This window comes from Melospiza georgiana, chromosome Z (assembly GCF_028018845.1).
Source record: "Melospiza georgiana isolate bMelGeo1 chromosome Z, bMelGeo1.pri, whole genome shotgun sequence".
NCBI lineage: Eukaryota > Metazoa > Chordata > Aves > Passeriformes > Passerellidae > Melospiza > Melospiza georgiana.
The window spans coordinates 73,548,190-73,570,803 of NC_080465.1; the positions used below are offsets into that span (position 1 = coordinate 73,548,190).

Consider the following 22,614-nt stretch of genomic DNA (forward strand, 5'->3'; position numbering starts at 1 on the left):
AGAACTATGCACACTTTCGGACAAGACACCCTTTCTGCCAGCAAATGTGCTACAGGCTCTTGGATTCAGTCAGCTGAGCTAGAACCACCAAGGACAGATTCCTTTCTGAGAACAGGGCTGACTGACGTGGAATTTGTCCCTAACTTCACCATAGTCCTGAACTCCTGGGAACTGCTGGAAGAAGATTTTGTATCTCCTAGAAGATGACAGGTTCATGTGCCTGTAAACTCAGCACCATCTGGTTGCTTGCTGGTACCCTTTACAATAGTCACTGGAAAAGGTCTCAAGAACTTGCCAGCCCAGTGCAATGCACCTGATGTTCTTACAAAGTGCTAAAATGCTTGTGTTGACGCCAAAAGAAAGAACACAGGACAGCATATCTCCAGCAGAGGTGGAATAAGAGTCTTGCTGCAAGCATTTCTTCCATTGTATTTTTAAGTAGCTGACAGAGAAAAACCATCAACCTTCTGGCAGGTTATACTCAATTTTAACTGAGATCAGCTTTGCAGATGCTCTGCAGCAGCATCATATGCCACTGAAACCATGTAAACTTTTTTCCCTTCTTGTAAATTGTCCACATGCATCCAAGTGCTCTCAAACATTCCCAAACCAACACGTAACAAGTTTTCAGCCTCAAGGCCCTGCTCACCAAGGTTGTACCACACATCCATTTCTCCACTCAGAGTGCGAACTTCAATGATTGTTTGCCCCAGGAAATCATCTGACTCGCGTTTCAGCCTCTGCTTGACACGAGACTTGATGTCATCATCTTCATCCCACACTCGCACCTTGATCCGGTCAGAGGAATTATGGCACTCACTGCAAACAAGAGAAAATGTAATTTTAAGAGTGTGCAATGCAGCCAACATTTATTTGCTACATTCTCTGTACTCCTCTTGACCCACTCCTCCAACATCAGAGAGATATATTAGCAAAGTGTAAACAATGTGCATTTATTTCAAAAGTGGAGTGTCTGATATGAACAACACAACACCTTGCTGGTGCACTCTAAATGCTCCTGTGACATGGCAAATACTCCAAATGCATGCTGAACAACCACCCTGCCCCAACCTCAGCCACCAATTTCTGACTTCTCATGCAGTGTGACTCTGCTGCTTGTCCTCACTCTCAGCAGCAGCTCACAGAACTTGGGAATTCTCTTCACAGCTGTCAGTTTTGCTGTGAAGCCTACAGAAGCCAGGGGATAGCTAGGCTGGTAATGCCAGCATACACCCCCGCAAAAAATGACAATCATCATCTAACTGGTTTCAACAGCTCTCTCCATCAATGACCTCCTGCTCAGCTGTAGGCTGTTAGGGCTACCTGTCTTTATGCAGTTTCTAGGTTAGCACAGTGAAGACCTGTGACAAACACCCTTTGTGCTGATTTCTAACAAAGGAAAAATAGTTCAGGTGGAGGTAGATCTCTTTCTTCAAGACAGTCACAAAGCAGTCTTATCAATGCATAAGACATTACAGATTACAGATAAGACATTACAATCAGATGATACACCACACTGCCTGAGGAGAACGGGTGTGATACAGTAGTTACAGCATTGGTATTTAATTACTAGAATTGATTCTGCCTATTAGTCACAGCTTAGACTGATACTTTGTGCTCTGGGCAGATCAATAAAGACATTTCCATTAAAAGAAGCAGTTTACTGTTTGATGAATCAGCACCCTCCAGTTTAATGCACAGACGGGATTTAAAGACTCTCCCCCCTTTTTCAGGTGTTTCAGATATCTTTTGTATATCCAAACAGGCTCTTGGATGTCAGAAGTGGGTAGAACCGTACTATAACAGCTCTGCTCATTTACAGGGCATGCAATAAAGCAATTTGAATGCTCATATGAGACCATGACAAGGGTGATTACTCACCATAACCACTACAAATGTCTACCCTCAAGCAAATGAAACCTATGAAAACAGGCAACTGCTGCTGAAGGCCTGTTTTCCAGCCTTTTTAACATTAACATGCTGTATCTGTTGCTAAGCAACAGGGAGAAAGAAGAAATGGGTCAGAAGAGCTCTGCTAAGCCTGGTCAATAGGATGTGGCAGTGGCTGGTTATGAGCATGCTCTCTGCTAAGAAACCATTTGGGTTCTTACTGCCACCATTGTGATTCAGGACAATGTTTAACAGACATCCATGCGGCTCCTACTGATTTTTCCAGTAGAGGGGAATAGCTGGGAATTATATGGAAAGGTTAGAGGCAATTCCATGCAGCTCGGATCACAGGCAGAGCACATCACTGTTCCCTGCCTTTACTGTGCAATCAAATCTGTGTGTATTTAGAGTTCAGAATAAAAGAGGTTCAATGGTTGTCTCCCATCTTCTGCACTCTCCTCTTCCTCCTCCTTTACTTCAAGAATATCTTCCCAACAAAACCATGCAAACAAGTTCTCACAAGCAGGGAATGGTTGGAATTGCTGCTCTTTGTAGCTCTCAAATTTATCAGAGTGCTTTGTCATGTCTGCCAGCAATACAGCCTAAGCATGTAAAAGAAATCCTCTTTTCCTGACACAGTGCACTACTGTACAACCTCGCAGTATTGTAGAGGCTCAGTGTTCAGAAATGCACAGTGCCTCAAAACACAACTGGGACACAGAGCCATTTACCAAGCATCCGTAAGTTAACTCCTGACTTCTTCAGACATCACCTTCTGGCAGACAGCTCTTTGCTAGGACCACTTTAGTCTTTTTTCTTGGCTTCCAGTGGTCCTTCCTCAAGGAAAACGTTCACTGTTCAAACCTAAATCTAACTTTAGCAGCCCCACACGCATCATCCCCTGCTCCTGAGATGGCTGGCTATCATCCTTCACTGAAAGACAGCAGCACAACTCACTGCAACATCCTACAGGAAGCTTTCCAATAGCATTTACTGAGCGACTAAAGCTTCTATTTTACCACACCTTTCCTTGTTGTTTTTAAGAGACTGCTCAATTTGCTTTCTTTGTGTTAGTGCCATGCCAGAGAGTGAGCTTTACCACTTGCTTACTGCAGCTGAAGGCCTTGAGCTGGTAGCTTACTATCAGAAGGGTAAGTCTGTGGAACCATAGTCCTTGATTTGGTGAAGCAACACAGCTGTGTCAAAACCAGTTCACTTTTCAGTGAGCACCAGAATCATGAACGTTGGAAGACTTGGCCTTGCTAATGGGTAAGAATTTTCTAATTAATGATAAATAGCTTCCAATTTGTGACAGTGATACAACTCCATAAGACTGTGGCTAACAAGCTCTGCTGCTAAAAGCTCTCCTCATCATTAATACAGCAGCTGGCATATCTCTCAAGATGCCTGCCCCACTTCTTGTTATGTTTTTATGAAGCCTGATCTCACTGTGCGCACACATATGTCTGTCCACCCTCCTACAGCTGAGCTCTTACAACTTTTCCCAAGAGGATGCAGAGAAAAGAAACACTCTGTGACCCCACCAAAAGGAAGAAAATACCAAATACTTTCAGGTCCATTTCAGAGATCAAGAGACTGTAAATCAGGTTTGCTATGTACATGGCTCAAACCCTTTATTTTTTACTCATATTGTCTCAGTGTTTGGAGTGGTGCCATTTTTATAAAAGCACTTACTTTTACACTTCAAGCTACCAAATGAAGTAACATTTTCCAGAAACAGCATACAAAATCTAAAAGAAAAACTAAAATCAGATTTTCTTTTTCCATTAAGATTTTCTGCCTTAAGCCAGTCGTTGCTGCACTGGAAGCAGCTGAGCCCGGTTCTGCTGACTTGCTCACTATCCCACTCTCTACCTCGATCCATTTTGCCACATTCCCCTTTAGTCTTACACAGCACCGAAGCCCCAGCACCCACACACATCCCCTGCACTGTCAATATTTGGGTCTCTTCCCATGCCCAGCTGAGGGGAAGCACGAGAGCACACGAAGCTGTGGTTAATTCTGGTCTGCTCACACAGTGACATGCCCACACACACAGTAATTAGTATATTGGTGGCTAAACAGAACAAGCAACTGTTGAATTTACACTATAGTTCCTCCCACAACGAAGTTAGTAATTTGTATCCCTCCAATGTAGCTCCAACTTCTGAAAAAAAAACTGTAGGAAATGATTCTTAGTTTTGAGATCTCTGCCAGTCTGTAAAGGCTGGGCCAGATGGGCTTGGATGATGTCAGGGACAGGGCATTGACCGTGCCTCATCTCCCTCAAAACGTGGAAGGAAAGAAAAAGGAGAAGTGTCAAAAAATGACCAGAGTACTACTTCTGAACCAATGATTCATTCTTCGAAAAAAAAGCCCAACAATATTTGTGCTGAATTTGCTAATTCTCCTGTAGAGCTGACAGGCCAATAAAGACAAAGCAACACACAGATTTACACAAGAACAGACCAGGAAAGTAAAAGACCAGAGGAAGCAACAGCATTTTGCAGATTTTAACGTAGGTCAGTCAAGCCCAGAATTAAGTAGTTTTATTGTATTTCTGGGGTTTTTTTGGTACTGAACTAAAAATATTTATGGTTCAAAGAGTCTAGTGAATGTCTGTGTGTTCATATTCTGTGAGCAGTTTCCTTCCTGCTGACACAGTTCTGAAGAAGGGCCTGTAAAGTTCCAGTGCAGGCAACAGTTCATAAAATGCTAAAAAAAAAGAAAGAAAGAAAGTGAAGACCTGCTTGCAGAAATAAGGGATGAGAGTACTGGACGTGGAAAATGCAAAGGAGAGAACAGATCAGCATGATGTTAGGACCTGTGGTCACTTGAAGAGTATAGTTCTGCTTCTGAGGAGCAAAGTCAAAAAAAAGGAAAATGAGAAAGGAAGGGGTAGTTGTAGCAACCAGTATGTGGAAGACCAGTAAAAAGTTGCAACAACACACAGAGGAGGAGCAGAAAAAAATGTTGTTTTGGGAAATGGTACAACTGAAAAAGCAGGAGGACTCGAATGTGGTTCAAATGAAGTGTCAAAACATTGCAGGGTCCAAGTGGCAGCTCAGCTGTGGCCAACCATAGCGAGAATGGAAGGCAAAAACTTCTCAGAAGAGGCTCATTTTTAAATGATGACAAGACTACTCTTTTAGGGAAAAAAAAGGACAGTGGAGAAAACACCTAAGGCAATATCAGAGTGGAAAGAGAACGAAGGAAAATCCTTAGTACTTTGTAAGTTAAGCATGACAGCACAATAATATGCCCCGAGAGCCTGCTGTTGCTGTCTAAGAACAAAGAAATGAGTTTTCACTTCTTACTAGCATGAAGCTCTTTTCTTAGGAGAACAAGTACAATCATTTGCTGTTAGCAATGTTACAACACCAACTGACAAATTAATGGTGCACCTCGTCTAACTACAAAGAGCAGATGAAGTGATTCTGCATTTTATATCGCTAACTACATTAACTCAGCTTTCCAAGTGGTGCTTGCCATGAGGCATCAGGTCTGCATTCAGATTTAAGTCTCATGTTGGTAACTGAGCAGGAAAACAAGTGAGATTTTATCAGAGTGCCAGCTTCAGTATCTGCAGTACCTGGAGATTAAAGAAAGCAAGACAAACTGGATGGCCTCTGCCACAGAGTGAAGGGAGTCTGAGGGGGACAGTTGCAATTGTTATAAACTCAGTGATCTCAGAAGAAGTCTAAAAGCTCTGGAACAGCACATATAATCACAGAGATAACTGAAAGAGGAAAAGCTTGACAACTTGCTCAGCAGATAAAAGGAAAATTTTGGGAGGAAACAGAAGCCTTTGGGTAACTAGACAGTGGTTACTTGAGAGTAGCACCATTCCCAAAGGATTAACAGGTGTGTATATCATGTGGGCTCTGCACAGTAAAATATTTGCTGTCTGCTAGCAGGAGGCCCTGCATTCATTTTAACTCAGTTATTCTTCTGCAGTGAGAAAGAATAAACATGCCTCTCACAACCTGTTCAGAGACAATGTAATCTGTTCCAGACAATGACTTCACACCCACCATTCAGAGCTTCAAACACAGCTGTACTCAAACCATACAACTTCAAGGGGATATTACTGTAAATTGAACAAGTAATTTTGCACCTACGCCAGAGAGAACAGTAACATCTAGTACTCACAGTCTTTAAAGACTATGGCATTCCCTGAACAAAAGGTATGGACAAGCAGCCTCCAAACAATCCCAGAGCTCTCCCTTTAAAACTGAAATTGCCCTGTGGTCAGCTTTATCCTCCTAAGCACTGTCTCCTATTGTAACCCATGCAAAATGATGCTCAACTTCAGCCTTTACAGAAAAAAAAGGATTCCAGGAGCCCTGTAATTTTCACTGACAGTCTAAAACATGTCCAAATGGGGAATTACTGTCTTGTTTTAATTGCACTGAATATGGCAAAAATAGCTTCCTTCTAATATTACTGGACTGCTTCCTAAGGAAACAAGAGTTATGCAGACTTGTTATGAAAGCTTCTATGTTCTAACAGGTTTTGTGAGAAAAAAACAACAGCTAGATTGAGAAGAGAAAGCCATACCAGCTGCTGTCCCTGGAAAGCCTGCAGCCAGCTGGCTCTCATGGACCAACCACTACACACACCTCAGAATCCAGCTGCAGGCAGGACACATGCTGCCTTCTGTCCAGCCAGAGCTGAGGGCAAGGGAAGAGAGCTCAGGGCATGGGGAGAGAAGTGCACAGCAAATGGAGGAGGACATCTATAAGCCTGCTCATCACAACTAGAGGAAAGAAATCAGGATTTACTGCAGGAGGAAATCCAAGGAAAGCAAGGTTTCCTTAGTGCATGTTCACAGAACATCATGCTGCAGCAGCGGCTGGAGTCCCCCACCAAGCTTCCTGCTGCCAAGCACCACATATGCAGAGTCTGCATCAAGCCTGCAACACTTTGAACAGAGCAGAAAAATCAACACCTTATGTTTTCAAAGGTCTTCAAACGCTGATGAAATATATGAAAATCTCTTCATAACAACCTATTTCCTAGAGCTATAGATGTAAAAGAGATAATTTTCAGAAAGAAACAGCCTGCAAATTGCTTGCTCAGGCAACATGAATACACTGCAAGAACTGGTGATTAATCAAAGCAGTTACACAGTCTAGTAACGACCTAAAAAGCACTTATAATGGAAACCCAAAGCATTTTGAACTTTGCCTTTTCTAAAATATGATTCTAAATCTGTACTTTAGAATTGGGTCAAACCTACCACATTTTTTTTTCTGAAAATACATGGAAAACGAACAAAGCCATTTTTAGGGAGAGATATTTAAGTTTATATACTTCTCTGTCAATCACTGTAAATAAGTACAAACCCCCCTATTTCAAATACCAGATACATAAAAATTTTCAAATCTATTTAAGCTGCTTTTAATAAACTTTACTGAGCTTGCAGAAAGAACTGAATCACTAATTCGTACAATGTGTGCCTTCATTCATGCCATGGTTATAATAACAGTGTTATGATTTTAATGACTGATGCACACAGATTTCTGGCTCTACATTCAACATGGGAATAGTGATCACATGGAAGGCACTAGGCACCTAATGAACATCAGCAACAAACAAGTCCACCAAGCCAGCACTGTTGACACACATATTAGTAACTGACCTGACCTCTCTACTTACACATCTTGCTCCTTTTTAATTGTTTAACCATTTTGAACATCAAAGCTTTCATATATCTACTGCAAGGCTTTCAGTAACTACCAGCACACCTTTCTCTCACTACAAGAAATTAACCTCATTTCAAGAATCAAAGACACCTTCCCATCCAACCCCCTAAAATTTGACAATCTCTTGATTGACCTGACAATCTCTTCTAAAAAAGCCTGGTATGTAATGGGTATTTTGGGCCTGAATGTGTTGATTTAAATTACCATTTGATTATGGGTTAGAAAATTTTAGAACCTAAAGAGATGCAAGCTGCAAAAAGATCCATAAATGCAAAACAGAAACACGGGTGTGTAGAAAACCAGTGCTGCACACACTTCTAAATTACTCTCTCCTCATCCAGCAGAAGGTGAGCTTTGACATCTACTAATGAAACAACACACTGATTGCAGTACTGAATGCTCTCCAGCCATCAGTATGGAAACTATGCTCATTTCCTTCATCTCCTCTTGCTTTGTCAAGGCAAAGAAGGCAACCACCACAGGCAAGACAGAAAGTAGCATCAACACCAATGCCCAAGAGCATGCTATCTGCTGAATCACAGACATGGCCATTAAGTCTAAACAGTGTCACCGTTAAAATGGTGACATTTATCACACACGGCTATCTATCTTTAAACAGAGTATTTGCTGAGGCTCCTAAAATTAGAAGGGAGCACACTGCAAATACCATGGTAACTACTTGGCATGGTAAATCAAAGTCCTTAAGGCACCCACACAGACTTGCTGCTATTGTGACTAGAGTTATCCAAATGGCCTCTAAGCATTCTTACTACTTACCAAGCAGAAATGTTACCTCGGATTAAACTAAGAATAAAGCCAGGGGCTTACTCACTCAAAATAGCAGCAGGATTTTTATGACGTTAATGAGTAGCTCAAAACTGCTTAAAAATAATTTTGTTTTTAATGTACATTGTAAAGACAAAGCTGGACTGATATGAAACTGATTTTAAAACACAAACAAATTGCACTTTGCAGAGAGAGCTCCCCCTCAAGCAGTTTAGGAAAGAACAAGGAGGAAAAGAAAGGAAGGAGAGAGATGGTACAATGGAAGACCTTACACATTAAAGGAAATAAAGATTGTTGATGTTGAATGAGATCAGCCAGAAAACAGTAGTTGGATTTCATGTCTCCATTTTGGTTTTTAACATCTTCAATGACAAATTGAGGGTATATATTACTTATTCAATAAAAGCAGGATGGAACAATGTTATCTAAAGAATTGTGCCTCCAGACTTTGCTTTAAATTCAGACATCAATACATTCGTAATCTTGGAAGCTCTCTCTTGCAACAATAATTCTTTTGAGTTATTGTTACATTGATGTTCCAAAACTGAAAGAAGAGGCTGCTGGTGTTGCAGACAACTGAAAACTAATTACTTATAAATTTGGTTGCCAAACACCAGTAGCAGATCCCAGAAAAAGGTCACAGAAGTTTTCTTAGTCTTTTACACGAATTTTACTCTCATGTTACAAGGAATTTTTTTAGCCAGGAACAATAGCTGCTGATTTAAATATTTTCCTTTCCCTTCAGCATTCTCTCGGAACATCAGCATAGAAGTGTTCATAAAGCAGACAATTTGTATATACACAAGGAAGACAGGTAGGATAAACAGGTGTACACTACATACATTGTTAGAGATGTCAACCCTTCACACACACACACACATACACACAATGCTGAGCAAAAATAGAACCATCCCAAATTACAGGTGATGTGGGAATGCATACGGAGAGAGAAGACACAGCTGTCAAAGCTCAAATCATGAAACAGGTGACATGGATCTGAGACTCCTTGTCAGAGCACTTACAAGTAAAACTTCTCTTCCCATACAGGGTTCAGATTCCCAAAGATCGTTTTTGTCCTCTTCTTCGTTTTACCCACTTGAACAGTTACATATGGATCACTCGACCCCGTCTTATCTTTGGCCTGCAGACCCTGAGCACACACCACTGAAAGGAAAACAGAAGGGTTACCACCATCCTGCAACAAGACAATGTATCCGACCACCACCTGAAGTATCAGCTCATAATGCCCAGAGAAACAGGAATATCCCTCATGAGAGCATTTCTGATGAGCTGCAGCTCATGGTGCACTACAGCACCTGCAATGGGGGCATCTGCACCTGCTACCCGTATGTGCACTCAGCAGAAAGACACAGAGGTCAGAGAAGTCCTTCCTCTATGTTATAATTCCACACTAACTCTCTTACTTGAGGCTCCCAAGTGAGACCAAGAGACCCCATGACTATCCCATCCCACTCACCAGTGATCGTGATCTTTGCTGACCATTTTGAGGTACCATCCAGCACACTCTGTTTCACTGTCTTCATCTGCTGAGCATGTGTCATTTTGCTCTCACAAAACACATCTCTGATCAAGTCAAAGATCTCAGGCTTGTTCCGCTCCCGGATTTTCATGCGATCCTTCATGGCCATGATGAAATTCTGGGTCCGGTCTTCAGCTCCATGCTTTGAGCTCTTCTCTGCTGCTCCTGTGCACCAGAAAATACACAATGTTCATCAGGAACAAACACACACAAAATCATGTCTCACTGAATCTGGACAGGGCGATCAAAGCTACAAGTTACCCTTCACATGATGGCTCCTGATACTGACATTCACACTCTGTTTCCCCCTGTTCCAATGTGCACAGAGACCTTGGGCCATTGGAGGCAGAGGGAGTAGTTCCTCTATAATCTGGGATCAGATTGCCCTTCTAACAACAGGTTAATTTAATAACCCTACAGCTGAAGAACACCCAGGACTGACATTCTTAACAGCATGGCCTCTGCTCTCATCACCTTGCTATGAACAAATAAATCCTTGCTTAGGCAAGTGCTAACAAGAGGACACAGGACCCCCATTACAAATAGTACCTATGAGCTTGTCTCACAGAAGAGAAGCTCAGATGGGTCTCCAGTGCCAGCATTTTCAACCCATGTGTGCCACAAAGCTCCCTGCTGAGCTCAGAGTCAAAGCAAATCTATGTCTCCTGCTTCTCTGGATGCCATTCTATTTCATCAGTTCACACAGAGACAACTCAATCAATTTCTAGAACTGCATAGGTATATCAACTACAACAAATACCTGTAGGATAGCAAACTCAACAGTTCAAAACCTGAGCCATTATAAGAATGTAGTGTCCAGCAGCTGGAAACACAAGAGCCAGGCACAGAGTCTATAACTGCACAGGGAGTCAACCCCATCTGACAAAAGAGAAGCCTCTGGTCGCTTGCATACCTCAAAAAATTTCAAAGTTCATACAATTATGAGATAAGACTACTCCCACCACCAAATACTTCCTACTCAATTCTGACAATCATTTCTACTGTCAGAATTTAGAAATTGACTACTGTGTCAGATGTGAGACATGCATCAATAAAAGCACCAATGTAAGCTAACAGCGCAGGTAACTCAGGTGTGAAATGAAAAGCAGGAACTCAGGATTGCACACAGTCTCTCAATATGCTGTCTGCAGCAATTTTATATTATGATCTTAAGTCAGATTAAGTTAAACCAGTAGAAAAGTCCTATGAACACATTCAATCATAACCTTTCTGTTTAATGTAATATACTTTTGTTTGTTTTTCTTCTCTAGGATAGTTTAATTAAAGTAAGCGTAGTCCCAGGAAAAATGTCCTCAATTCAAGTATTTACCAAATATTAAATTACCTTAAAAATATGTTTTATAGCAGGTGCAAGGTGTGTGCAAAGGGAGTCATCAATCCACAAAGATCCATGACACTGTTTTCGTCCAAAAGTGAGCAAATACGATATCTGAAGTACCCTTGCTATAAGGAACTACAGTTTTGCACATGATACTGTTTCAGCAAGCAGTGACTAAATATGAAAAAAGTCCTATGAACACATACACACACACAGGGAGAGAGAAGCCCAGCAGTACATAATCAAAGAGAATAAGAGGAGTTTCAGCTTGCAATAGACTGTAACTACTGAAGTGTCAGAAGTTCATTAAGGACACCTCATACCAAAGCGTGTTATTAAGGACCTGGGTGTGAAACAAGCCATAATTTTACATTACCTGAGTACTTTTTCATTTTCCTTGCTAGAGGCCTGATGTTCGGTATTTCACTAAGTACAATAAAAAGTACATGCCCCAGAGTTTCCTGTTGTTGGCTTAAGATGAAATGAAATCAAAAATACTGAAATTAATTACACAGTCCCTGCTGTCTCTACTCACCGGTGATGCACCTAACATTTATTAAAGGAATATGAAACCGAAATGATACCAGGGGCTATGCTTTGAACTTCAGATAAGAAGTGCTATTCAGCTTTAACAGAACTAGGTCTCCTGAGGATGGAGACGGACTCTATGCTTTATATGCAGAACTACAGAAAACTACTGGGAATTTGGGAAAGGCCAAACTGAACAATTTGCCTTTCCTAGCTGGAATTCTGAGATCTGTCATGATCCAAATAAATCAACTCTGCCCTGACCCTTCTGACTTCAGGGAAATTAAGAACCAATTAAAACTCGCCTTAATGCAAGCACTGCAGGACCATCAAATGAGGCCTTATAATGCAAGTTGAGACAAATGGAGGAATTCTAATAAAAACATGTTTAACATCCCCACAACCTCCAGAGACCCTGCACAGTGGATTTATCCCTCTGCAAGCCTAGCAGCGGTCCAGGGCACCCTGGGTTGCAGGATGTTCAAGCCATGACACACAGACCCCAACAGCCCTCCAGCCACCTCCAATACTTGGCTCTGCCTTGTGACTCCAGAGGAAACCCATCACCTCCACCCACACTGCTTCCCCACTATGCCCAGATAATTTGTCCAGGCAGCTTCATTATTCCTTCCTTGGAAAAGGTCCCTCTCTGCCTGCAGAGACTGCGCCTGAATTGCAGGGCAAAAGCCTGAATCAGACAGACACCTTACTTAATAATACAGACAAAGAACAGACAATATCTGTTCTGCTGTCTCAACAACACACTCGGTCTTAATTTTGACACCTGCTTCTTGGTACAAAACCAAGAGGGCTTCTAAACTAACTATTGGGGGACTAATTAACTATCATGTATGTGTTTTAAATGCAAAATATATCACTATACTGAGTGGCAGAGGGTACTTTTCCTGCTCTTGGACTGGGATTGTTTCTTCAAGCTGCAAAGACGTTTTTGGTCAATGGATCAGCTTTTCAAATCCTGTGAATGGCAACAGAAAGGCACTGGAATACACAAGTAACATGTACAGCTTTTGGGCTTTCCTTCTTCCTCTCTATGACAGAATTATCAGTCAATTTATGACTGGAAACAGAAAGCAAATAGATCTATATTGGGAATTGTATTGATACAGCTATTAGTATACCACCAGTGCTGTTATTCAATGCTTAAAGAATTCAAGAAAGCAACACTGTCAGGATAGAAGGCAGCTGTTCAGTAGGCGGATAATGCTTAGAAATTATATATTCTTGAAACTTAAAATAGATATTCAAGTTTCAAATAAAGGTATCCTTCTTCCTTCTGTGCAAATATTTTCCTACATAGGACTCTGGGAGCAAACAACTGTTCATCACCATGGTGTCTAACCATCATTCAACTCCGAAGCCAAGATGATTAGCACATGACTTAATTGGTCTGACTAAACCCCCCACTCACTGACTCGGTCTCAGAACTGCAGAGTCTGAACCCAGAGTACAACACACACAAGTTTCTCATCCAAAAAGCAACAATTACACCTGCCTCACAGTCCTGAGTCAAAATGCATCAATTAAAAAAGCTAGCCCAGAACTGTACAGGCCTCTTACAGGCTCTTGCTCACATAATGTTCCTTCCTTCCACCCTCTTGGTAATTACTCCTCTGCATTTGTTCCTCTGTCACCTACTCATCCAGCTCCAGATTTACTCTTCCTTTGATACCAGAATTGCCCAACCCGTTGTAATTCAGTTAGTACTACACCAATGCTCAAGGCAAGAGACAAAAGCTCAGTTTCCAAAAGCTTTGCATGCCCTGGGGATGTTAAAGAACATCCCTCTATCCACTCTCATGCCAGTAAGAAAAGTAGCCATTCAGAATAGACTTCTACTCTTCCAAGAATAGCAGATGGCTAAAAAGAGAGCACTGTCCCTGGAGTAGGTATTTATGAGCTTATGATAAAAAAGGTAAGTGCCCTATCATCAGAATAATAACTCCTAAGCATCTACAACACTATGAACCAGGAGGCTGCAGTACACATACTACAACTGATTCCAGGCTATTGCACTTCAGACACCACCAATTCATGGAATAGCCCTGCTGAAGCAGTCTGCAAATGGGCTTTGATTCAAATTGCAACAAAGCATTGCTGAATTTTTCACCAGTGCAGTCCCACACTACTGATAAATTTTTTTAGTGTATCAGGTAATAAGTTTCTTAAAAACATAGAGACAAAGAAAAATACCCTCAGAAGAGAGAATCAAACTTAATTCTACAAGACTTGGGAGAATTACTTTCCCCAGAAAGGTATGAAGGATGGAAAATGGATAAACAGCACATTCTAAATCTAAGGATTAAAACCCCAGGTGTCTACCCAAAATTTTAAGGCATAAACAATGGAAAAGTACTTGCGACCAGCCTGAACATTCATTTTACTCCAATGCAACATTTTCTGGAAGACTTACACAGATTGAAGTGAATATATATCCTGAGGCATCAAGGTACAATCAATAGAATTGTATTTGTTACCAGTCTGAAAATTCATTTTACTCCACTATAACATTTTCTGGAAGCCCTAAATAGACATAAGTGAAGATATGTCCTGAGAATGTTTTGGGGTTTTTTGCCGACAGCAACAATAAAGCTTCTGTTAGGAAAAAATCCCTTCTGAGTTCAGTATACAAGAAAGTTCAGTCTTGAATTTATGGGATCTCTAAACTATTGTTTGTCCCCCAGACACCCTGTTTCTCGTTCCTCAAGCACAGACTACGTTCTTCAAATATATGTATAAAAAGAAACTAAACTTCTCCATTTTCCTCTGGTTTTTTGGGTTCCAGTTAGAAGAACTTTAGCATGAACACACCAAAGTAAAGAACACAGTTGCCTGAAATTGCCTTTTAATATGTTTCTAGTATTGATAACAATTGTTTTCCCGTTCCAGAGGCACATTCACCCTGTTCTCCAACTCCCACCACCATCCTCTGTCTTTTCTATCTTTTCATTGCACATTTACCATCTCCAGCTTCCTCTACATCTCTACCCCAACTAATGATATCTTTCACATTCACAGTGGATAACCCTGCAGACTCCACTCACCATTTTTCTTCCTTGATTCTGGACACCTCACTAGAACTCAGTAAGGAAAATTTTTGTTTGGTTGGGTTTTACCTTTCTACATGCTTCACACTTTTTAAGCCTGGTGTACTCTCAGTTGTTTCCTCTCTGTTTCTGTAACTCTGCATGATGAAGTATCCTGAGTTTACATTTTGAAAGAAAATGTGAAAACATCTGCAACCCCTTGAATAAAATAACAAGTTCTTACTTAATGCTTAGTCATATATGAAAAGTTATTTCCAGTTGTTTCTTCTATTCTATGAAAAAACACAGCATCACATCCCACAGCCCATTGCATAAGATTATGTAATTACAGCTAGAGATAAGAAAATCTTCCCCCATGGTTATTCTTCAGTGTCTCAGCTCCAGAGACTCCCTGTTCCCAAGGAGTCTGAATCACTGAAGTTGTCTTCTACCTTTAATTTTCTCACATCCAACTTAGCCCTTTTACTCTTTTGTAAACAATGAGCTTAGAAAGATCATCTTACTCCCTGTAGTTTATCTCCCTCTTCCCCAACATGGTGAAAGCAAAAACAGGTTCAAACAAGGACTAAACCAATTCACAGAGCCACTGCTGCCAGCTATGAAACAGTATCTGCTGCCCAGAAAGGCTTTAAGACATGGATATCTGTAAACTGTAAGAGTAAGCCAGAGTCGTAGCAGGTGCACTACATGCAGATCTCCTACACCTCTGCCCTGGGCTCCAAAACATCCCTTTAGAAACATTCTATTAGGGAAAACCTAGTACAGCTATTTTTTTTTTTAACAGCATGATTCCTTCCCTCCCCTCCCAGACTGCCAAGCATCTCCTTTGAAAGATTAACAATCTTGTATCATCCAAGACACTCCCATATTTCTCCCATTAGTACTGAACTCTCTCCAGTACCCATTCCCATCTGCAGTCTCCCTTCTTGAACAAGGATAGCCACAACCCTCCTATGTGGGAACATACCTTCCTCTTAGTCATTAGCTATTTTTTTAATACAGAGGTTTTTCCCTGTTGTTTTCAACTTCAGGACCACTGCTCTGTACAACTTTGTGCCTGTTTCCTCTCCGCTGCGGGTGCAAATCTAATCCTCCTCTGTTCTCCACAGATTTCTCCCTTACTTGCATTACAGCATCATGGGTATGCATCTGAATCCAGCCTGGATACCTTGAGATTTTCACCTCAAATACTGAAAATTAGCAGTTAGCAGAGAGTTCTGGTGAACTCCAGAAACAGAAAGGTTATTCTCAGGAACTGACCCTGCACATCAGACTGTGATAGAAAACTGAGCTATGGCCAAACTACATTCTCCTGCATCAAATGCTCTTTGCTTAGTCACAGAAAGGTCTCAACAAAGCCAAGGTGCCAATGATGCTACAAACTCACCTCCCAGCCCTCAAAGACAAATCTAGGACTGCTGAGCAACTGGGAGACAGAGGTGTTTGGCCAGGATCAAATGTGTCTTACAAATCAGCCACTGTAAAAAGCCCTAACCTAATTGACAGCTTCAAGACTCTGCACTCATCAAAAATACAAGTATAAACAACATCCATTTGGGTGTTAAGAAGAGTCGTAAGAAAAAACAAATGACCTATGATTCACTGGTATCCCTTGCTGAATCACTCAGTCTGGCTTTCCCAAACAACTGCAGCCCAATTCAAATCACAAGATCCAACTTTTCAAATTCGTAGAATTGCTGAAAGGAATTTGCAATAAGTCTCTTCCTACTTCACAAACTTTTCTGATTCCTTAGACTTAGTCCATCAAGTTACAATGACAAGAAGAGTGAACAAAAAGAGTCACACCCTCCTACTCAACATTTAACACACATGGAAGGACTTTCTATTCTATTTAGACTGAGGTATTTTGCTCTCAAGCAGGAATATATATAAATTTGAGACTGAATTAAGAAATGGTATTTCAAGCAAATAAGAAAAACTGGACCAAGGTAGATGCCTAAATGAATACTTTTTTCTATTTTTCCCCCCTTTAATAAAATTCCTTTTAAACTTCTCCATTGTTTGTGTGTCATTTTTTTCTGCAAAGTTACAGAGTTCCTTGAAGAGATGACTTGTTTTTTACTTAGTTTTTTACACCAACGAAATAATCAGAAATGCTAGTAGGAAGATTAAATACTGCCCATATACTTGAACAACACCTTTGTGTCTGACTCACCATCTCTGTTAACTCAGCCCTAGGTCTCTAAAGTGGTTCAGCCAAGCAGGCCTACTGTTGAAAAGACAAAATGCCTTCCCAGGTTGCTGTTGGTACAGATAATCCAAGCTAAATCCAGGAACTCTATACCCTAAGCACGAGCCCCGTGCTGCTCTAAAAAGCTTAAAACAGGGGCACAGACTGATGGTTGGAACAAGCAACCTGACTGCAATACCAGGACAGGGGGGAGAGAACAAGTGTCAGAACATTCAGCCTCATACGCTCTTCATCCAACCCTTACTTGAACGCAGGACATGCTAGCAAATACACAACCTGAGCTGACACAAACAGAGCAAAGAAAGCAAAAAACCAAATCAGCCATCAAAAAATCAACCAAAACCAACAAACAGATGTGAAAGAGTAAAGAATTAAACCTTCTTTAAAAGGACATCAAGCACAATGCTGTGAAGCTTTTCTGCATCAGTGGAGCTGTCTGTGCCCCAAGGAGGTAGGTTTAGCCCAATGGCACCTTTTCAGAAAACACACAGTCACTTCAATCACTGCAGCTTCACTGATCCCTGAGATATCAGCAGTACACTTAGGAAGGCTCTGGCAACAATTTCTGGAGCAGCCACACTCCACTGAACTCTACTCACTCTGCAGGCAGTCAGCATTGAGCAGGTCTTGGCACTTCTCGTGGCACTTGACCCCGCACTCCCCGCAGCGCATTCCCTGCCGCGCGATGCCCCACAGCAGCCCCTCACACTCGTAGCAGTACGTAGGAGTTGTGGCTGTCCACACTTCAAAGTTGTGTGGGGTTGTACAAGAGATGGGGTAAATTAAGGCTTGCAAGGTCTTCTTATAGACATGAGATTTCTGAAAGGCAAGAGCACATGTAAACCAACATCCAGGGAGATGACTGAGCATATTTTTTCTGGTTAATGCAGGGGTTTTACAGGAAAAGGCATGACCAGTGCTATAAAGCTACACATTTGAGGTGGACAAATGCATGAAATTTTTACATGCAGTGTCAGAGGACACTCCTTGCCTTCCAAAAGTGTCTCCCCAGGTGCTAAAAAAACTGGAAGACAACAATTAATGTTTGCGGATGGGAAATACCTTGAATAAAGCAAGTTTCACACATTGTCCCTTATGGCACATAGCACAGAAGGAAATGGTAAGATTACTGAAATCAAAAAGTGTTTGACAGCACCATCAAGGCAGATGATGCTTCTTGTGGTGTCCTATGCAGGACCAGGAGTTGAATTCAATGATCCTGATGGGTACCTTCCCAACTCAGCATATTCTGTGATTCTGTGTTTCTACATTTTTCAGGATCATATTGATACATTAAATATTACTTTTATGTGTTTCGTTTCTTTGACCAAATGATACAGGAAGCTTTGCATCTATATTTCCAGACATCTGTGAAGCTGGTTCTGAAACTCAGAGAGCCAAATCTCTTTAATTTGCTTAGTCAGCATTAAGAGAAGTCAAGTAACCCTCCCACTTACCAGCTCTTCATCTTTGAGAGATGTTCTAGTAGCCATTGCTGAGGTAATTCCGGCTTTTCGGGACTGAACCAGTGACTAGGGAAGAAGAAAGTTTGTTATTCACCACCAACATTTACAAGTGCAGTGGCATTACATGCCCAGAGATGTGAGCAAGGGGACTCTGTCATGCCAGACACCAAACCAGCAATCTACTGCATTTAAGTTGGTTTCTTAAATGACTTCACATCTCAGAGGAGTCAAATGTATACTCTGAAAGGTCTCCAACTTGTTTCCATCTGTCTATAATCAGTCTCACTCTAGTAAATTTCTATTTGTTTCTCTGAAAGAATTGCCAATGAAACCTGGGTTCCCATCTCCACTTTCACTTTCTGGTAGCAACAGTAGCCCTTCTGCTGTCTGAGGTCACTACAACAGACTCACTTTTGTGTATCTAACTTCATTCATAACCAAAGGGAGATTATTTCACCCGCTTTACAAAACATACAACACCCCAAAATGTGACAGTAAAGAGGTTGCAAGTAACAAGAATAAAAGAAAGGGGAGTGAGTTGGGAGCAGAGGTTTGAATGTGACAGTGTATCACATTCATCAGCCATCACTGAACACAATGAACTACATTTTTCCCTCAGAATACTGTCTTTCACATCATGCCAGCACTGCTTTGCAGCTGTGGACAGCACAGGGCACTGTCTTTGCAGCACCTCACAGTGGCATACAAGGGATTTCTACAGCCTCTCCAGTAATATGAAGGCAGAGAAGGATACTTAAAGATAGCAGCATTTGCTTTGAAATCATCCAACTCTATCAGTTTTGTACCACTTATGTTCTGGTTTATGCTGTTTCAAGAGAAACTGAAAAAGTTCATTCCAACAGTGATGGAGCAGGACAGAGTATTGGATACGCATTCACTGCAATAAGGTAGGTTCAAACAAAAAGCAAAGAAGTAGAGGGGGAAATAACATAAAGTAAGGGGTTTTTTTCTGGCAAAGACTTGATGGATAGTCTTCACCTCCACTTACCATGGCCTGTGAACAGAGAGAATGAATGCATTCAAGGGAAGTAACACAAGTTAATGCCATTATTGCAACGATTTAAGATACAAGCAGTTAGCTAGACACATGCCAAGCTGCCCATGTATAAGCTGGCAGACAAAATTGTATGCATCTTTTCACATGAATTACAGGATATAGAAACTTTGGTCTTTCAGCTGTTACAGCATTTCTCTCAAGTATGAAATCGCTACGTGTACTGAATACAACCAACAGAAAACCATTTGTCCTGCAGAAGCCTTATCATACAAGCATATGAAACTTGTCCTCATTACTCACTTGGTTCACATGCTTCCTCAGTGCAGAAGTCTACTGGCAATTTTGCAAATAGCTTTTAAAATCCAACCACATATGCTCATTTATCTATCCTCTAAAATTCTAGCCTTCTGGTAAGCTGCCAAACCTCACACGGATGTTATAACTTTCCCTAAGGTATGTGATTTTTAGGAAAATCTTTTAAAATTCTGCAGGCCTAAAAATAATAAAATATTTTGTGTAAAATAAAAAGGATAAAAACATGAAAAATACCCTAATTCTGTGAAATGAATGAAATTGTCTACAAAACTACAGCTATTTCTCACTGAGATTTTTAAAGCAGTACTCCTAACCCTTTAGTATAAGAATTAATTTGATAAAACGCTTGAGATTATTGAAGTGACAATGAATGTGCCCATACATCAAGAATGCAAAGCCAGTTGTGTAAATGCTGTGTGGCAGAAGAGAAACAAACAAATCTCTTACCAGATCACTGACAAGTGGAATTGGCTTTTTTTTGCGCAGATCAGGCATGCTATCGATGCCATAGAGACCACCTGCAGGCCTGGAAATTCAGGAGGAAAAAAAACCAATAAAACAACTAATTAATTTCGGGTTGGGAGGGGTGAAGAGGGTGATGCTTTACTGCAGCAAGAAAAACAGCCAGAAGATTATACTTAAGAAAGTGTAAAGTTAATGCTAAAAAACAATTAAGTGTTTATCTTCTTCACATGCAACAATCCAGACATTCCTGCCTGGTGTTGGTGGTTGGGAGGGAGCACAACAAAGAGGATCAGCCCCAGGGCAGGATGCTGCCATCTTCTGATTCTAGTCTAGAACACGCTTAATACTGGCCCTTGAGGACCATATAATTGTTAGGAAAAAACTGAACATCAGAGGAGAAAATATATTATTTTTATTTCTATAAAAGAGACTATTTGTGGTGCTCAGCATTTCAAGCCATGCAGACCTGTACACACAAGAGATAGCATTTGCTGGCAGAAGTGACAATGAAGCAGACTGGTGATTACCCCAGCAACAGTCAGAGCCTGATGAAATAAAACACTCTGACCTACTTACCCTTCCCAATGAGGCCAGCCTGAATAATTATACCTGGATCCTACCACTTACTGGTAACACCACATGGATGCACACCTGTGCTTGAAGATGGTCTACTAATCCAGCTTAAAGGTCTTCAGAAAATGCATCCATCTCTAAGGACTATCTAAAAGATAATGCTTTTTCCTAAAGGTGGAAACTGAGCACACACCTCTCTGCTGTAGCTTCCTCCCCACAATGGACACCCAGCCTAGCAGGCAAAATCCACAGCACTTCTCAGTGTCTCTCTCACCCTCCCCACCTCCACTCTGGTCTCAGGCCTTGCTAACATTAAGAATATGGCTTCTGAGGTCTTCTCGATTACAGAGACTGCAAGGGAACCCTCTGCCTCTCCATCTTTAGCCATTTTCTCCACACTCTGCCACTCTGGCTTACATGTTTTGGTATTTGTGTGATAAACTGGCTGGCAATTTCAGCCAGGTTATTTTGTTGATTTAGTACAACACACACAGTCAAAAGGCTCTGCAGGAAAATTATAGGAAAAAGGAATGTGGAACAAACTGTTCATACAGCCATAAAAACTACCTTTCCAAACAATCTAGGAAATCAAACTGCCACTACAAATTCGCACATGCCGTGAAAATTATGAGGTTGAAAAATGACAAGAGGCAACCTGCAGCCATTAGAGAGCAGGGCCTACTCAAGCCCACTTAAATACAGCCAAAAGCAAAAAAACACCAAACAACAAAACACCCAGACCAAACCCATGCTACAGCTTGAGAATGGACAAGGATGCCATAACACAGCCTAGCATGAGGCTGTGACAAAGAGGAAAGTAGTCCATTATTACAGAAACGTGTGACAGAATTGTAACAGTATAATTGACTTTTTTGATGGGGCGTAGGAGGGTGACGTGTCCGAGCCATGGCTGAGCTGACAGCTGCTGCTGGCTGAACAAGCCTGGTGGGAAGGTGAGCAGTCATGTGTAATTGCAAGAGCCATGTCAGCTTCCCAGTTTTCCAACAGTGCAGTTTTCCAATACTGGAAATCCTCACAGCAAGGCCATGCTGTGTTTTTTTACTAGAGGCTATCATCACTTCTGATAGAGAATTCCAGAAAAACTTTTTGACCAAGTCATACTGCAAAAATCCCTTCTGACTTAATATAGAAAAATCTCACCCACATAAAGAAGTAAGAAATATGTTTATATTGCCACATTTGTCTGCTGTCCTCATGCCACAAAATCTTTCTGATGCTGGTGATACTGTTTTGAGGTAAAATAGGTGTCATGGCAGACTACTCAGATGATGCAAAGAATCCCGGGATTACCTGAACCACAACACAGCTTATTGATAAGCTTTGAGTCAAGGATTTGTGTAAATCCCTCGAATTATGAAAGCATATATAAAATTGAAAGGGAGAGTGTATAACCTGAAAAGATTCAACAAAATGATCACAAGTAAAACTCTAGAGTTAATGCTCCCGGCTAACAGCTTTTTCCTACCTGATTTCAAATTTTTTTTTCTAATTTAATTGAAAGGAAACTGTGATACTCTGACATTTCCCAAGAAAGAAGAGAAACATTAAAATTGCATGCTTTATAAATTCAAGATGAGCCTATATAAATTATTGTGCATGTCTAGTTACAACTTGATTTGTTGCAAAATACTTTTGATAGATTGAGGTTTATGACAGAAACAGTGGTAAGCCAGGGTGATAAATGTATT

The 22,614-nt window shown here is 41.1% G+C and overlaps 1 protein-coding gene across 6 annotated transcripts in view; it reads right to left on the reverse strand.

The window, feature by feature from the left end:
• UNC13B (unc-13 homolog B) overlaps positions 1-22,614 on the reverse strand; it is a 206,775-nt gene that overhangs the window by 60,003 nt on the left and 124,158 nt on the right. For all 6 annotated transcript variants that reach the window (XM_058044077.1, XM_058044076.1, XM_058044075.1 and 3 more), the window contains 6 exons: positions 20,315-20,393; positions 18,526-18,600; positions 17,668-17,887; positions 9,862-10,089; positions 9,407-9,548; positions 650-819 (listed from right to left, as the gene is read on the reverse strand). In XM_058044077.1, the coding sequence (XP_057900060.1) occupies positions 650-819; positions 9,407-9,548; positions 9,862-10,089; positions 17,668-17,887; positions 18,526-18,600; positions 20,315-20,393 (914 nt within the window). The remainder of the gene's footprint in view (positions 1-649; positions 820-9,406; positions 9,549-9,861; positions 10,090-17,667; positions 17,888-18,525; positions 18,601-20,314; positions 20,394-22,614) is intronic.